We start from the raw sequence: 14,752 nt of genomic DNA, 5'->3' as shown, positions 1-14,752 counted from the left end.
CTCTACAGATCATTATATTCTGACTCTGTTGTTTCATCTTCTAGCTCTTTGGTTTCCTGTACCTAAAATCATTCAGCAGTATGTTCCTGAGTAATGCTTTTTTTTTTTTTTTTTTTTGTAACAGAAATAGACAAGTTAATTGGCTTCATTATTCTAGCTTGTCATATAATGAGCTGTGTGTATGTTCTAAAGGGATAACTATTAACTAGTGCTTTGGAAAAATAAGTAATGTTCTGCCTAGAGGATCATATAGACCATGTGTGCATATATCTGTCCAGTCAGGAAAGCCTTTTTTTCTCATGTTTAGTTATTCTAGATCCCAAAAACAAACACTAATTTCTGTACCATCATCAGGGGCTATTATAGGTAGTAGAGAGTTTGAGATTCTCTTTGCATTATTAATTCTAAGCATGTAGTACATTAGAAAAAGTCTAAATGATTCTGCATGTGATTTAGGTTTGGCAGTTGAGAGTTGAATGTGTACTCACTTGTAACTTAGTTTCCAGATCGTTTTCCATAGGAATACTGTCTGGTTTAGATCTTTCAATCCTGATTCTGTAAAGCATAATTTCTGATTGCCCTTGCCTGGGTCATTTGTATACTCTGGAAGAAAACACATAATTTATAGTCACAAAGATAATGTGAAGTATCCTTCGCTTTCAACTTGATGCACTACACTTGGTTGTTCAATATTTGCAAAGTTTAGAGTATCTGGTCTTGGTTGGTGGTGAAAGCATTGCTTAAGTCTTCGAAGGCTTATGTTTGCTTATGAAACTATAACCAGTGGATGTTTCAAAAGCAATTATGTTGCTTAAAAACTCACACGCAACAAGCTTTAAATTTTAAAAATGTTTTTCAGAATAAGAATTATAAGTATTTTCTTAAATAATGGACTGTAAAGCAAAAGTTATGGGAGCACGTTTCATATCAGTAAAATCCTGCCACCCAGATGATATGTTAAAAACTGTTTGATTTTTCCCTGAAGGCCAGTGTTTGGACTTAAACGGGCAATGAAATGCTACCCTACTAGTAGGACTTTAAAACCCTCCTCTCCTCCACTGGATTTTCAGACCCCCTCAAGCTAAAAATTTCTCGAAGGAAATTAGCCAGCTATTCTCCATACTAAAAATGCTCTCTGTAATTCATTTGCTTTGTCTTGTTTTAAGTTTGAGAGGGACCAGAATTACTAGACTCTCAGAGACTAGAAAAAATCTCCCCCCTCAACACACACACACACACACACAGAGTCCTTGTTTTCAGAAATACAAACCTTGCATAGTTGGTTCTCTTTTCAGAGTATCCTATGCAACACAACCTTTCCTAGTTATATAATGCACTTTTCTTGCCACACATGTAAGTAAAAGCTTACTTTAGTTTGACTTGATATTTAGAGAGGAAGATGCCAGTGGGGAAGAAGCCTGTCAGTTTGTCGAGCCTGCCCCTGACAGGTGGGGTGCGGAGGAGCTTCTCTGGTGATGAAGAGTTAACTCCTCCTCCATATCGAACTCTTCCAGCACAGACAGCCCTGGAGGCCTTCCCACCTCCCAGCACTAGCCAAGAGTTCAGTCCCAGCCTCAAAACAGGTAATTAGTCACATCAGCACCTCAGGTACTACAGAGGGTAAAAGTCTGGGGAGGGGTGGTGGGAGACAAAGCATGGTCTGGCATGACAGATGCTGACTCATTAAATTTTTCTTTTTCTTTCAACCAAAAAATTCATTTTCACTAGTCCTTGGTAGTCACTTCACTAAAACGAATCATCAGGAAAGGATTTTTATTTTGTTCTAAACCACTTCTGAGCTTCAAATTAGGGTAAAGCTATAATTTCAGTTTATGGAATTGTGAGACAACTTGGACTATTTCATGGTTTCGTTAAAATGGTTGAACGTTTACATTGCAGAATTCTGTGCGACTTGACTCGGGGTAGAAATACACTATTAGGAATTGATCTGATTAATCAGATCCAAAGATGAGGCTTTGTTCATAGCATTCCATAGCGTCTCATTCATTAGACAGAATGTGTTTTGTGTTGAGTAGTTCTCATAGTAACATTTACCACAATCCTCAGTTGAATAATGTGGACTTGGAAATCCAATAGTTTTGGTGTTGAATTTGAGTAAAATTAATTTCCATAACCTCACTTTTGTATATTTATAGTGATTAAGTAAATTACATTTAACTTGAATTTAATTTAACTAGTGCTTTGGAAAAATAAGTAATGTTAGGCCAAGCTGGTAGATTGTAAGGAAGACTGCAGAAGTTTTGCCCTTTGTAATTGTTAAGAACAAACATATCAGAATGGCTTCCCATGCGTGCAATGAACTTTAGATGTGAGTACAGATCAGATAGCTTGAAAGCCAGAGTAGTATCGGCCTTGGCATATATTCTGCCATATCCTAACTATTGCTTTTAAACCAAATTGTTTTATCTAACCAGCATTCTTTAAAATGCCTTTATACATTGAAAACACAGGTGGGACTTAATACCTAACTCTCTTTTCTTATTTCTCTGCTAATTGGTTTGGTAATATTTTTGCATCTCAAAAATATCAGCCTTTTTTTTTCCCCCCATTTTAAGATGTATTCTTTAGCTTTTGCCCCACTAATAGTGTAATAGGTCATCTTGATCATTCCCAAACTGTTTCCTTAATATCCTTATATCTAAAACAAATTACTGTACCTCTTTCGTATGAAAAATAGATTAGGACTTCAAATCCAAGTTTCTGCTCCTTAATGGAAAACTTTCAGAGTCTATCTAAAGAACATTTCAATTTCTTTTCTTGTTTATTTCTAACTTTTTTCTTTTTGTACTTGTTATTTATGAAATAGTCTTCTTTAACCTAAGTAACTGTAGCTATTAATGAGCTCTGAATATCTTTGAATTTTTATTGGATTTTAAGTATATTTTCTTTAAGCATTAGACTGATTTTGAAGGCATGTGTCACGTTTTTGTGAGAGCTTATTGATTCCCATAAAACAGAACTTCTAGGATTGGCAAAACCCAAGAACTAAGAGTAGGCACACAGGATGGAAGCAACAGGCCTCTGTTGACTTCCTTCATCCTCCAGGGTCTTTAGTGTCTTCTGAGCTGGGGGGCACATCCGTGAGACTGGTGTGATTTTACCCTGGTTAAACTCTGTAGGGACTATATGTTGCTATCTTGACTATCTAAAAGCTACAGCTTGATTAGCTATTGAGAGACTTCTTGCTAGGAAAACGTGATTTCCATTAATCTCCTGAAATGTTAGTGATTAGAGTCAACAAAGTGACTTCCTTTTAAAAACAGCTAAGAAAATGCATTCATAGAAAGCGAAATTTAGCCACAAGATCTATTTTATTTCATCTGTCCTTCATTGAGAATAAGGCCCGGAGAGGAGAAATGATTAATGTGAAGATACCAGACAGGCTTTACTTTAGGTTCCATGAAAACAGTGAAACTTTGCATTAAAACATTCCACATCTGAGTGAATGTTTCACCATTATCTTGAGTTGCTTTTTTTTAAGCACATCATTTCTATATTTTAACATGAGTAGAAGTGTAACCCAGAAATTTGTTGTTAATGGTAAATGCAGATAGTTTCAGGATGTGCTTTAGAATCTCAACTTAATCTTTCTTACATTAAAAAAAATACATCTGTTTGAATGGAACATGTTTGGTCTTGTAGCACAGTAATTCTTTTTTCATTCATTTAGCCATCTGATCATCATATAATAAGATTATTTTAATCAACCTTTTATTGTGGGTACTGCACCTTTAATGAAACTTGTGTTTTGTTTTGTTTTGTTTTTGATGTGTTTATTTTCGTGGTATTATTCAAATGTCCTTAACAATTAATGCATGTTGGTTAGATTTGAAGGATAACTATTATATACTTGAGATTCTTCATAAAAGCATTTTTATTGTACTAAGTAATTTTTTAAAGAAAGAACTGCACAGTCTTGTTCGTTTTACTTTTCAACAGTCTGGTGTTTATCTGCTGTTATTATAGTGTATTCGCTTTTCTGTCTTTGGGCTGTTTTTTTAATGTCATATCAAAACAAGTAGCAAAGTTAAGTAAAATAAATTAGCATCTCTGATAAGATTATTCTTTAATTATTAAATAAGATGTCAGTCTTTTAGTTAGTAATTTTGTAACTAAAATCAGGACATGAATTATTTTTCTGTGAGTGCACTATTTCACTTTAAAAGTGTAGCTATTTTAATATTGTTCTACATGGTGACACTGTCGAGTTATTGCTTTATGAAAACTTAGTTGGCTTACTACTCATCTAAATACTCTGATTCCTTTCATAAATTAACATTTTTTTCCATAAAAGCAGTTCCCAATTTACTTTCCATATACGTTCATCCCCTCACTCCATTGTAATGAGAAGATCCATCGTGGAAGAAACAAAAAATGTTTACTTTTTAGTTGGAGCCATTTGCCCGCAGGAGCAAGTTGATTATCTCAGTGCATCACACTTTGTACACATGTATGTGTGGCAAGCATTAAGCTGCCACACATGAAGCAGATAACAGCCAATCAGTTTCCACTGATCATAGCCCTTCAAGAATGCTAGCCTCATGTTGTTAGGTCTCCCTACTTTTCAGGGTTTTATGTGAAATCTCTTTGTTTCAAAATTTTCAGTCAAATTTCAAAGAACCATGGGGCACAGGCGAAGTGGGGGAAGCACAGTTTGTGACCTCTGATTTAGCAGATCTCTGTGCTGAAGAAGCAAAAGTTAGCACTGCTCACCGTGGGCTTAGACTCCAGTGAGTATGTTAACATAAAACATCACCTGATCTTTAAATTATTTGAAGCTACCAACTCAGTTTTGATTAAACAATAACTCTTTAAGAAACCTGAACACATCTCAGAGGTTAGTTATTAAGACTAGTTTTTAACACCTAACTGAGATACCTTCATTAAAAAGATAGAGAAGTAATTTTCAAAAGGGAGTTCTTTAGAAAGTAGGGAGTAAGCCACAGGGAAAGGATTTAGGGAGATCTGACGTTACTGGGTAATTGTGTTGAGGGACAGTAATTTAAGAGGGGTTAATAAAGAGTTAGGAAAATCTCATAATTAAGCAACCTAAAATTTTTGCCTAAGACCAGTGCTGGACCCAGCAAAGAAAAAATTCCTTTGTCCTCATCCTGTACCATCCAGACTAGGTATTAAAAAGCACTCTGCTGTCACTAGGAATTCTCACTAGCATGACTTGAGTGGCTATTCAGAAATGTAAACCCCACTGAAAATACTGGTAAATGAAAAATAAAAATAATTATTTATTTTTCCGTAAAAATAAAGACCAATTAGAACATAACCTGTTCGTAAATTGAGGACTGCCTATACTGTTGGTTTGTTTTCATTAAAAAGCCAGTCATCAGATAAGAACTGTTAAGTGATCCCATTGGTTATGTTAACCGTTTTGTGCCAGTGATTTTCTCATTGCTGATGTCAGGAAGTTTTTAGTTTTACCTCAGATGATTTTAATTTTAATGTAGGTGTTTATCTAATATCAGATTTATTTTATAAATATGTAAATTATATAATTTGTATTGTATTTCTAATTTAGCATTTAATAATGTCAGATTTATCTGTTTTCTTCTGTGGGGAGCCTTCAATAAAGGTGTACTCCTTGGAGATAATAAGATCTTAAAGTCTTAGTTATCGCGTTTATTAAATATTATATTTAAGAACCATGCAAGAAATACATCGTTTGTGTAGACATAAAAGCGAATACTTAATCATAAGAATTAGTGATTACTATTACCTTGGAATATTTTGTTGAAGATGTCCATTTTGCAGTGTCTGATATGCCATATTGTTCTTTTTTGGAACTTAATTACAAATATTCTTTGAAAATTAAAATTTCTTAAATGCTATACTTCAGGGGGTTAATTTTAAGAGTTATTGAAGAAAAGAAGAAGTCCTATTAACCGTAAATCTGATCAAACATAAAGATTAAAAGCAATATGAGTATTCTAGAAAGGCTTCATAACATCTCTTACATTTCTCTCTTTCATGCAGTGACTACATTGCAGCTGAAGGAAGAATTAATAGATGGAGAGGATTATAATTTCCTCCAAGGAGCATCTGATCAGGAAAGCAATGGCTCTGCCAACTTCTACATTAAACAAGAGCCCTGAGGTGGCTCAGAACTGAGGGTGGGAGGGGAAGACTTTTACACAGGACTGATTTGTAATCAATCCAGCTGTACAGCGGGGCTATTGTACTGGGACATTTTGCTAAACATAGAAAATTTCAGTTCCAGATTTTTCAGGTGGGTGGGGAAACTATTTTAGTCGTGGGGGGAAATTTTTCAATTTATAAAGATGGACAATTTTTGTGTTGTATTTGAAGCTTTTGAAAGAATTTTGTAATATTTTCCACGTTTGGATTTATGTGCATTGTTAACAAGAACTGAAATTCTAACTTTTTTGGTAAGATTTAAAGTTTAGGTAGCAGGATTGAAGGAAATGATTTAAGGAGGATATAGTTGTAAATGCAAGTGAACTGTCATTACAAATGAACCTTTTTGGTACTTGTTGGGAGATTTTGGGATTTTAGAAGTTAGACCAGTCACATCTCCAGCTTCCTTTGCTGCAGAAATATGCAACTTAACCCCCTCGTGGAGGAGGGTTCATCACCACATAGATCATGGAAGGGGGAATCAATTCTGCTTGTTGGCATTTTATTGCAGCCCATTTTAAATGTTTGTACAGAAATGTTTTTCATTCTGTGAAAATTTATTTAGAGTTCTATATGAAACTGGAAGAACTCTCGATACTTTTATATGTTCTCCTTTAATTAAAAAATGATTTAAATTATCCTAACACTAAAGTGTTAAACTGGAATGGTTGACAAGATATACAAGATGTCAGTCTACATGTTGAGGGGTTGGGGAAAATGCAATATTGTCTTAAGTTTATTTCATTTTTCTTAACTAAAAAATACCCCCCAAAAGGGATTCTGATCAGTTCTCTGCCACTTTCCTCCGTCTGTGAGATAATACTTGGTATAACCACACCCCAAAACAGATGTTCTGAATTACCAGATTCAAAGTTGTTTAAAGCCAAAATAAGTTTAGATTTCAAAATCATTCCAGCTCTGCTTTTAACTATCCTGGATTTGTTAGAAAACTAATTTGAAAGAGAATTTAATTTTCTTAAAATTCCATATATATAGTATGAATTGTCTTTATTTGTATTCAGAATTAATTTTAACAATAATAACTGATTTGGACCATTGTGAACATTCCCTATTTTAAAATTCAAATGGCTTCCTTTCAAAAAAAGGATCTAAGAGTAAATTGGTGAAAGGTTTGCTCTCTGCATTTTCTAACTTTCTGAGTTGTGACTGAATGAGAGAGCTCTAGCGTTTACCAGTGAGGTTCATAAACTAAACTCTCAGGAATTATTGCATCTGTTCTAGAAGTGCTTCTGGGTCTTAGCCTGGCCTCTTCAGAGTGGTAATATTGACCATCTCCTCTGGAATATAGGTAGGGCTAATTAGAAATTAATCAAAATGATTAAAATCTACAGTCCTTCAGCCTATGAAATGCTTTAAAAAATGTTAATGGAAAGCCCCAGGAGACCATTATAGGTAAGATTTTTGTTTGAATTTTAAAATGCATAGAACGTTAAAAACCAGCAATTTATTTTCTAAAATATTGCTCTACTTTTGGGAATAATAGCATTGGTAATACGCACAGGTTTACCTCATTCTATGCAAGAGGGGTTAATAACATAAGATTTTGTAGTTGCTACTGGAAGTAAAATTTGTTACTTTATAGTCTAAGAATGTGTGGAATCGCATGTCAACATTTCTTAATACTATTTAGGGGCATAAATGCAGATCATATCAACGCCAAGTTGATTCTCATGTGTCAAATATATGTGAATTCAGCTGTTAAATTACTGGATATTTATCTTAAACGACATTACTGAGAGGGACCTACTGTAAATGTGACATCCTCACACTTCGCAAGTCTTTAACTTTTAAGGATCTTCCCATAAACTTAAAGCCTAGAATACTTCCAAAGCAAGAGTTACAACAATCTTTATCCTCAGGCTTAGTGAATTAAACCCAGGACTCCGATTCTATGATGTGGGCGCAAGAAGCCAATCATACAGCATGCTCTACCAGTACCTGGGGTTTAGGGGCTCTATGGGGAACTGAATAAGTCAGAAGGGATTTGATTTAGAGCCTGGTAATTAGTTCTGTGAAATGCTCATTTGCAGCCAGGTTTTAATAAGCTTCCAGTTCTAGAGCAAAACCAGGTTCTGAGCACTTTTGAATTTCCCACCTATTCATGAAGTGTTTCTTGTCTTGATCCCATGACCAACAGTTAAAGGTTGGTAAGGACTTCCTACAGTCTAAACACATTCTGAAGCCCTCTTCATAGTTCAGACTCGCACTCCTACTGCCAATGAACAGAAAATAAGTTAACGCAGAGGAGATTGATATATTAGCCATAACTCCAATTGTACAACACAATAGCCCCATTATCTTTACGGTTCAAAATGTACTGCTGACCTTGGGTTTGTACTTTTTTTTGTTTTGTTTTGGTTTCTTTTCTTTTTTTTTTTTTTTGCCTGTTAGGATTATTTGGGGATTTTGGTAGTTAAAGTCTTTAACCCTTTCCTTGCTGTGTATGAGGAAAGCTAAAGCTGTTATCAACTTATTCTACGGATACTAACACGGGTTTTCAGTGTTTGTTTGTTTTTATTATTATTAATTTTGCGTGATGTGAATACCCTCTCCCATCAATATTTGTATTATGGTGCTATATATTTGGTAATGATCCTTTACTATTGGGAAGGGATTTTAAAAATACTGTGATTAAACTGGGTTTCTTTCTTTGATTTTCATATTTTAAATAAAGCCACAGTCATTTATACAAAAGAAAAGCATCTGTCCCTGGGCAAATCTTTTGAGGACAGAGGACAAAGTAAACTGTATAAGGTTTTTACATCATTTCTGTATGTATTTGATATATAGACCAATATCTGTACAAATTTAATCTTTTATTTTCTTGGTAACTTGTGATCATTGAGAAAGTATGTGAAACTTTCTCAGGAAGTGTATATAATGGCGTGAAAAATTCGTTCAGAGAAATTTATGTTCCTTTCATTTTTACCAAATTGCAAATTTTCAGCATGGATGTGAAAAGCATTAAAATTATAACTTTGTGTACAAGATTAAAATAATTCACTAAATTTGCCCTTTTTTTACACAAAATAAAATGTTAAAGTTAAGTTGTATTTGAGCAATTCTTTAATATTCTTTGGTCTTTGAGGGATTTCCTTATTGATTCAAAATAACAACTGCCTTCTATAAGAAGTCAGCGGCCCTGTGGAAGTCAGATCAGTTTCTTTCTCACAGAACCGGTAATCTAATATAATGCAAGCCCGTGAGTGAGTAAGAATTTATTACTTGGGAAGAGAATATGGGTGGATGTATGGGCAGGGTTTCATTTGAGCCATGGTTTCACAGACAGCTGAGGGAAAAGGCAAAAACCACAGCAGGAGCAGAGATGAGTGTGAACCTCTTATGGGGGATTCAAATCACATTAGTTAGAACATAGTGTTTCAGGGTTGGCTTGCTTGCTGGAGGACTTCTTGTATTTTAGCTCCGATAACCTCAGCAGCAAAGTTCATAGATGTAAAATTTTCTGAGCCAGCTGGTGCTGTTTACATTAAGCGGGATGCAAAGATGCCTCCGAATTTTATGGACGTAAGGTAGTAATGACTTGTATTGGGCCTCTTCGGGAGTTAATTTCATCTCACTTTAGAAAAATACAGTGCATCCCAAGAGAAACAAAAATAGAACCCAATTTCTGCCCTGTTTTCTACCTTAAATGGGTTGAACAGTTGCCCTAATAAATTAGAATCACAGATTGGCTCTCCTTTAGAAATAGACATTCTTTAAACCGTTACATGCCTCTTGGGAAGCTCGTTTCCCAGTGTACTTTATGCCCAGAATATTGTTTTAAGAGTAACAAGTGTTTCCCCCAAACAAGTAACTTTTTATCTGTGTTGTTTATCCAGCTTCCTGAGATAGGGAGAAAACTATTTCCTTTTTTCAGATTGTTACTGAGGCTGGGGGTAACCCTTGTCAGCCTGTTAAAAACTCCAGGCCTCACAAGCAGGCCAAACTAGGGCTTGCCTACTGACAACAAATAGATAATGTAAAAAATGATGCACTTTAAATGATGTGCTTATTGTGTTCAAATGAAAGCTTTATTAAACGCATGAAAGGTTCTGCATAAATTGTCCACTTTACACACCTAGCTGGTACATAGGACTAGGTCCAAAACCCAAAACCTTCCTCTAGAGGCAGTACTTTAAATCTCACCATGGTCTTATTCTCATTCAATTCTATGAAATCCTAACGTCCGAATCCTTCCTCTCAGTTCTCACCACTCCAAATTTGACTTCACGTAAACCTTCCAAGTGCAGGACTTTCTCATGTCACTTATTAGTCATGTAACATGGTTCAGTTTCCTCAATTGTAAAATGGGACACTAGTAAAAACCTCCTAAGAGTTGTGAAGGTTAAATCAACTCATACAAAGTTCTCAGAACAGCTCCGGCCCAGAGTAAGCCCACACTTAACTACTGCTGTTACTTCAAGTACCGTAGCCAGTGTGCATAAGGATCATGGAGTATGCATTAAAATGCAAATCCCCAGGCCCACGCCAGTATCTAGAAGCATGTACCATCTCTAAACATGGGATTAAGTTCCTGTCGAATATATAGAAAATGTTAAATTTTTCGTCAGTTATTGATTTGAAACTAGAATCCTGGCATTTATACCAAGTTGTCAGTGTATTCCTTATCGTCGTCTTGTAGTGTAGTAGTATGCATTAAAAATGTAATCCTGAGACTCATGCAAGTGGCATTTAGCTTTCACTACTTTCCTAACAGAAAACAGCTATTCATAAACCCACATATTTCTATAATCTCCAGTTTTTAAACCAGACTCCAGGTGATAGGTGTTCTTTGGCATCATTTTACAATTGTACCAATCCAGCCAAATTAACCTTAAAAGCAGAGAATATGAATTTTGTAACTACTCACTGCTTCTGGCCCAGGAAACAGGCATAACTCATGCCAGAGAAGATAGAACCAACAGGGTTGCGGGGAATAACTTGTGCACCAGCTGTGGGCCAGGTACTAGGTTAACTGCTTTATACACATTTCTTTAAATCCTGCATTGCAGCAGTATTATCCTTATTTTACAGATGTCTTTAGGCTTCATTTCCTCATATATAACTTGTCCAATTTGCAGTCAATAAAAGTGTAAATCTGGATGACTAGTCTGTTTCACTCTATCAAGTTTCAACAAATTGTACAGAAATATACATTTCTATAGCCAAAGAGGTTGAGAGAGTATGTTCATTATTTCCTTATTTATTAGTTTCCTTACCAGTGCCACACAGGGCCCTCTGCAGCCTCACTACTTTCCCACCTACAGTCTTGAAGTATACCCAGGTGCTGAGAAGCATCAGAGCCTTCTTCCACAATAAGCAGGAGTAATAAGTTCTGGATAATGCTACTCTAGCCAAATCACTTCTTCCAGCTTGGTATCAAGTAAGCACAGAAGGCTGCACCCAGTTTCCGAAGGCTTTATTGGTAAATATGCTTTAGAAAAGCAAGATCGATCCTACTGCTTCCAAGTCAATGGAATGAGCTGTGTCCAGGGACACATCCAAGCGGTGTCAAAATGGACTGATGCTTTGTCCACCTCTTATTCATAGATCCAGTTGAAAGCACAAGACTTGTAGTCAACCAATTCTTCAGGCTTAAACCATAGGCTGATTTCTCTCTCAGCACTTTTCACTGAATCACTACCGTGAATGATGTTCCTAAGAAAGAATGATTACAAATTAGCACATTTCAAAGTGCAAAAGTCAGTTTAATAGATAAAGCAAAGGATAGCCACTGCAGACCTTTTCAACCGAATTGCCTAGAAGCAGGAGACTACCTCCAAAGTATTTCCTCTTAAACACAATTATAGGTTCAACTTTATTATTTTTCTAAGTTTCCCCCTTCAAAACAGTACTTTACCCCAAGAATGCCGTGCCACATTCCTTCTCAAATTCTGAAAAAGTCAAACCAACCAAGATCAAAACCTGATCTAGATGTGATATATTCATTTTATCAAGAGCATTTTCTGCTGCATTTTCTTACAACACTAATACACTTACAAGCCTGACCAAGACATTTAGGCTTATTTACCTGAATTTCATAACTGTAAAGTTTCTGTATAGATTTTGTATAGGTGAGGGGACCAAAACATTGACAGACTCATGGATACAGCACCCCAAAGGGCACATCCAAAGCTAAGAACCCTTTCGTTCCCCACACTCTACACTTCCTGCTTTGTTTCAAAGGACCTACCACCACGTGCAGCTGCTTTGTGCAAATATCTTGGTTAAAATTTGAAGTAGCCTACAGAAGTAGCTATTTAAGAACACTTTCATCCAAAGAATTACCACCTAATTTAAAAGTTTAAATTTTTCTAAAATTGGAATATGCCAAAAATGTTTGTTTTACACCCCATTTAAATAGCTTTGAGGAAAAGTTATAAGTGCTCCACAGGACTTACCTGCCAACTTGAATGCAGAAGTCCCCACGAATGGTACCTGGCTTAGAATCTGCTGGATTGGTCTCCCCAAGCATCATTCTACCTGTCTTCACCACATTCAGTCCCTCCCAGACCTTGACAGTAGGGAAAAAGAACTGCATGAGATCTGCCATCAGGACCATTAGGAACAGCTCACATCGACCAGACCAATCAGTGACATGATTATCCCCTAACCCCAGTAAATAGAAGAGACCTATATAAAATACTCCATACTCCATCCTGAGTTTATTGCTAGGATACAGAAAAAAAGTCTACCCAACTTCGAGACTTCCCAGGCTAGCTGAGATAAACAATACTGAAGAATCCTTATGTAGCCACAAATACTGAGAGGAAATTGTGATGAAAGGATAGAGAAAAGTGATCAAACTGGAAAAGGAACACAGGGAAGGGCATCCAGAAGACTGTTGAAGCAAGAGATGGCAAAGACTGGCATGAAAGGAGAAAGTGTATTCCATGGGAGAACAAAAAGGTCATCCTCAGTGAACAGGAAGTAGATCTACCTTCTCAATTTCTGTGCCTCCCTATTGTACCCTCTTCTAGTCTCTTCACTCCCAATTGGATATTAATGCCACAGCAATAAATAGACAGCTTTTCTAGCATGAGATTACAGAGAACTTTTTCTAAGATCTGATTCCCCTCGCTTTTTCCTCCCAAGCTCTTGGTTGCTCTGTTAACTAAATAACTCCAGCAAGCTCCATTTGTAAACAAGGAATGTGGAGTTGCTGGGGAAGATATCTAAAAAAGGGACACGCAGGCATTGAGCAAGCCCAGGTATATATCGGCCAGCCCCTATTTCCCTTGGTTTCCCCTCCTCCCCGGCAAACACTTACCATGGCCACAACAGGCCCTGAGTTCATGTATTTCACCAGACCTGGGTAGAATGGGCGGTCTTTCAGGTCAATGTAGTGCTGCTTCAGGAGTTCCTCAGAGGCCTGGCATAGGAAAGGAGGTTATCAATTAGGAAGTAAACTGGAAAGGCTCAAATATGGTTCCATCCCCTTCTCAGAACCTCCCAAACTAACAAGCTAGGTTCTCTAAAGTCTAATTTAGTATTTTAGCCCATATTCATAAAATGTGAATATAAAACAAAAAATCTCATCCAAACCAAGAAAATGACCCCATTTTAGCAGGATTGCCCTGACCATGTAAAGCCACCCTCATCATGTCAATGACGTTATGGATGTTATAGTTAATCCTTAAAGTAGGTGGTTTGAGGATCTAAATTTAGGGAGTTAAGTGCTGGCTGCAATTGCAGAGAATATGGCAAACGGAGGTTATATCAGAGCCCTCTGGCCCTTCACAATGCCCGTTTAAACACTTTAAATGTTAATGAGAACATTCTCCTCACTGATGAGCTTGGTTGAAATTTCAATACTTAGACATTTATCCCTTAAGGTCCATATCTGGGTACCCCAAATTTAACGTAGAAAACACAATTACTGGCCTACGGCAAAGGGAACCTGCAACAAAAGGGCAGAGGAAGGGACACCCCAGCTAAAACCTCAATCATCTCAGAGCTGCAAGCCTTCTTTCCGGGCGGAGGTAGACCCGCGTGGGCCAGCGGCAGGGGCCTGGGCCTGGGCCTGGGCTCAGGCTTTCTTCACTCCCTGCTGCCCTCCTGCGACTGATAGGCAGGCTGCCGCCACGGTCCTTCGCAGCCACGGAAAGAAACCCGCCCGGAGCAGGAGTCACGTTACCTCCGCTTAACCTCCCCAAGGGCGTCTGGGCTACCGGGCTCGGGAAAGGGTCAGCGGCGGGTCGGAGGGCAGAGGGCAGAGGGCACAGTGCAAAGGAATTCCCGCACAAGACAAAATTAGCGAAGTTGGGATCCGACCGTAAGAGACGCAGACAAACCGAGACGGAAAAGCCCATGCGACCGAGCTCCTGTGGGGGGAAAGGGGGGCGCGAACCGTAAGGAACTTCATGGCCACGAGGCGGAACCCCTTCTGCTCGAAGCGTTTGACGATGTCGCCCACCAGGCCGCGCTGCACGCCGTCCGGCTTGATGGCGATGAAAGTGCGCTCCATGTTGGCCTTGGTTCTGCGGGCGAGCGGTCCGGTTATGGCCCTGCGGCCGCACGGACACAGGCCGCGCCGGGTCCGGACCCTGGAGCCCACGTG

The 14,752-nt window shown here is 37.6% G+C and overlaps 2 protein-coding genes across 19 annotated transcripts in view; one reads left to right on the top strand and one right to left on the bottom strand.

Moving 5' to 3' along the window:
- Positions 1-9,237, top strand: part of MBTD1 (mbt domain containing 1) — a 58,165-nt gene extending 48,928 nt beyond the window's left edge. For 16 of the 18 annotated variants that reach the window (XM_025041707.1, XM_025041704.1, XM_025041703.1 and 13 more), the window contains 2 exons: positions 1,392-1,583; positions 6,010-9,237. In XM_025041707.1, the coding sequence (XP_024897475.1) occupies positions 1,392-1,583; positions 6,010-6,128 (311 nt within the window). In that variant the 3' untranslated portion in view covers positions 6,129-9,237. The remainder of the gene's footprint in view (positions 1-1,391; positions 1,584-6,009) is intronic. The other 2 variants (XM_025041709.1, XM_025041708.1) reach the window with 1 other exon arrangement.
- A 2,357-nt stretch (positions 9,238-11,594) lies between these two features.
- LOC102888630 (nucleoside diphosphate kinase B) lies at positions 11,595-14,157 on the bottom strand. Its single transcript, XM_025041712.1, has 4 exons — positions 14,134-14,157; positions 13,463-13,564; positions 12,594-12,706; positions 11,595-11,850 (listed from the first exon to the last, which is right to left on the bottom strand). The coding sequence occupies exons 1-4, from the start codon at positions 14,140-14,142 to the stop codon at positions 11,733-11,735; spliced, it is 342 nt and encodes a 113-aa protein (XP_024897480.1). The 5' UTR covers positions 14,143-14,157; the 3' UTR covers positions 11,595-11,732.
- Positions 14,158-14,752: the final 595 nt, after the last annotated feature.

The sequence above is a fragment of the Pteropus alecto genome, unplaced genomic scaffold (assembly GCF_000325575.1).
Source record: "Pteropus alecto unplaced genomic scaffold, ASM32557v1 scaffold98, whole genome shotgun sequence".
NCBI classification, from domain to species: Eukaryota; Metazoa; Chordata; class Mammalia; order Chiroptera; family Pteropodidae; genus Pteropus; species Pteropus alecto.
The sequence above is the reverse complement of the archived record's forward strand: the minus strand, read 5'-3'. Positions and strand labels throughout refer to the sequence as shown.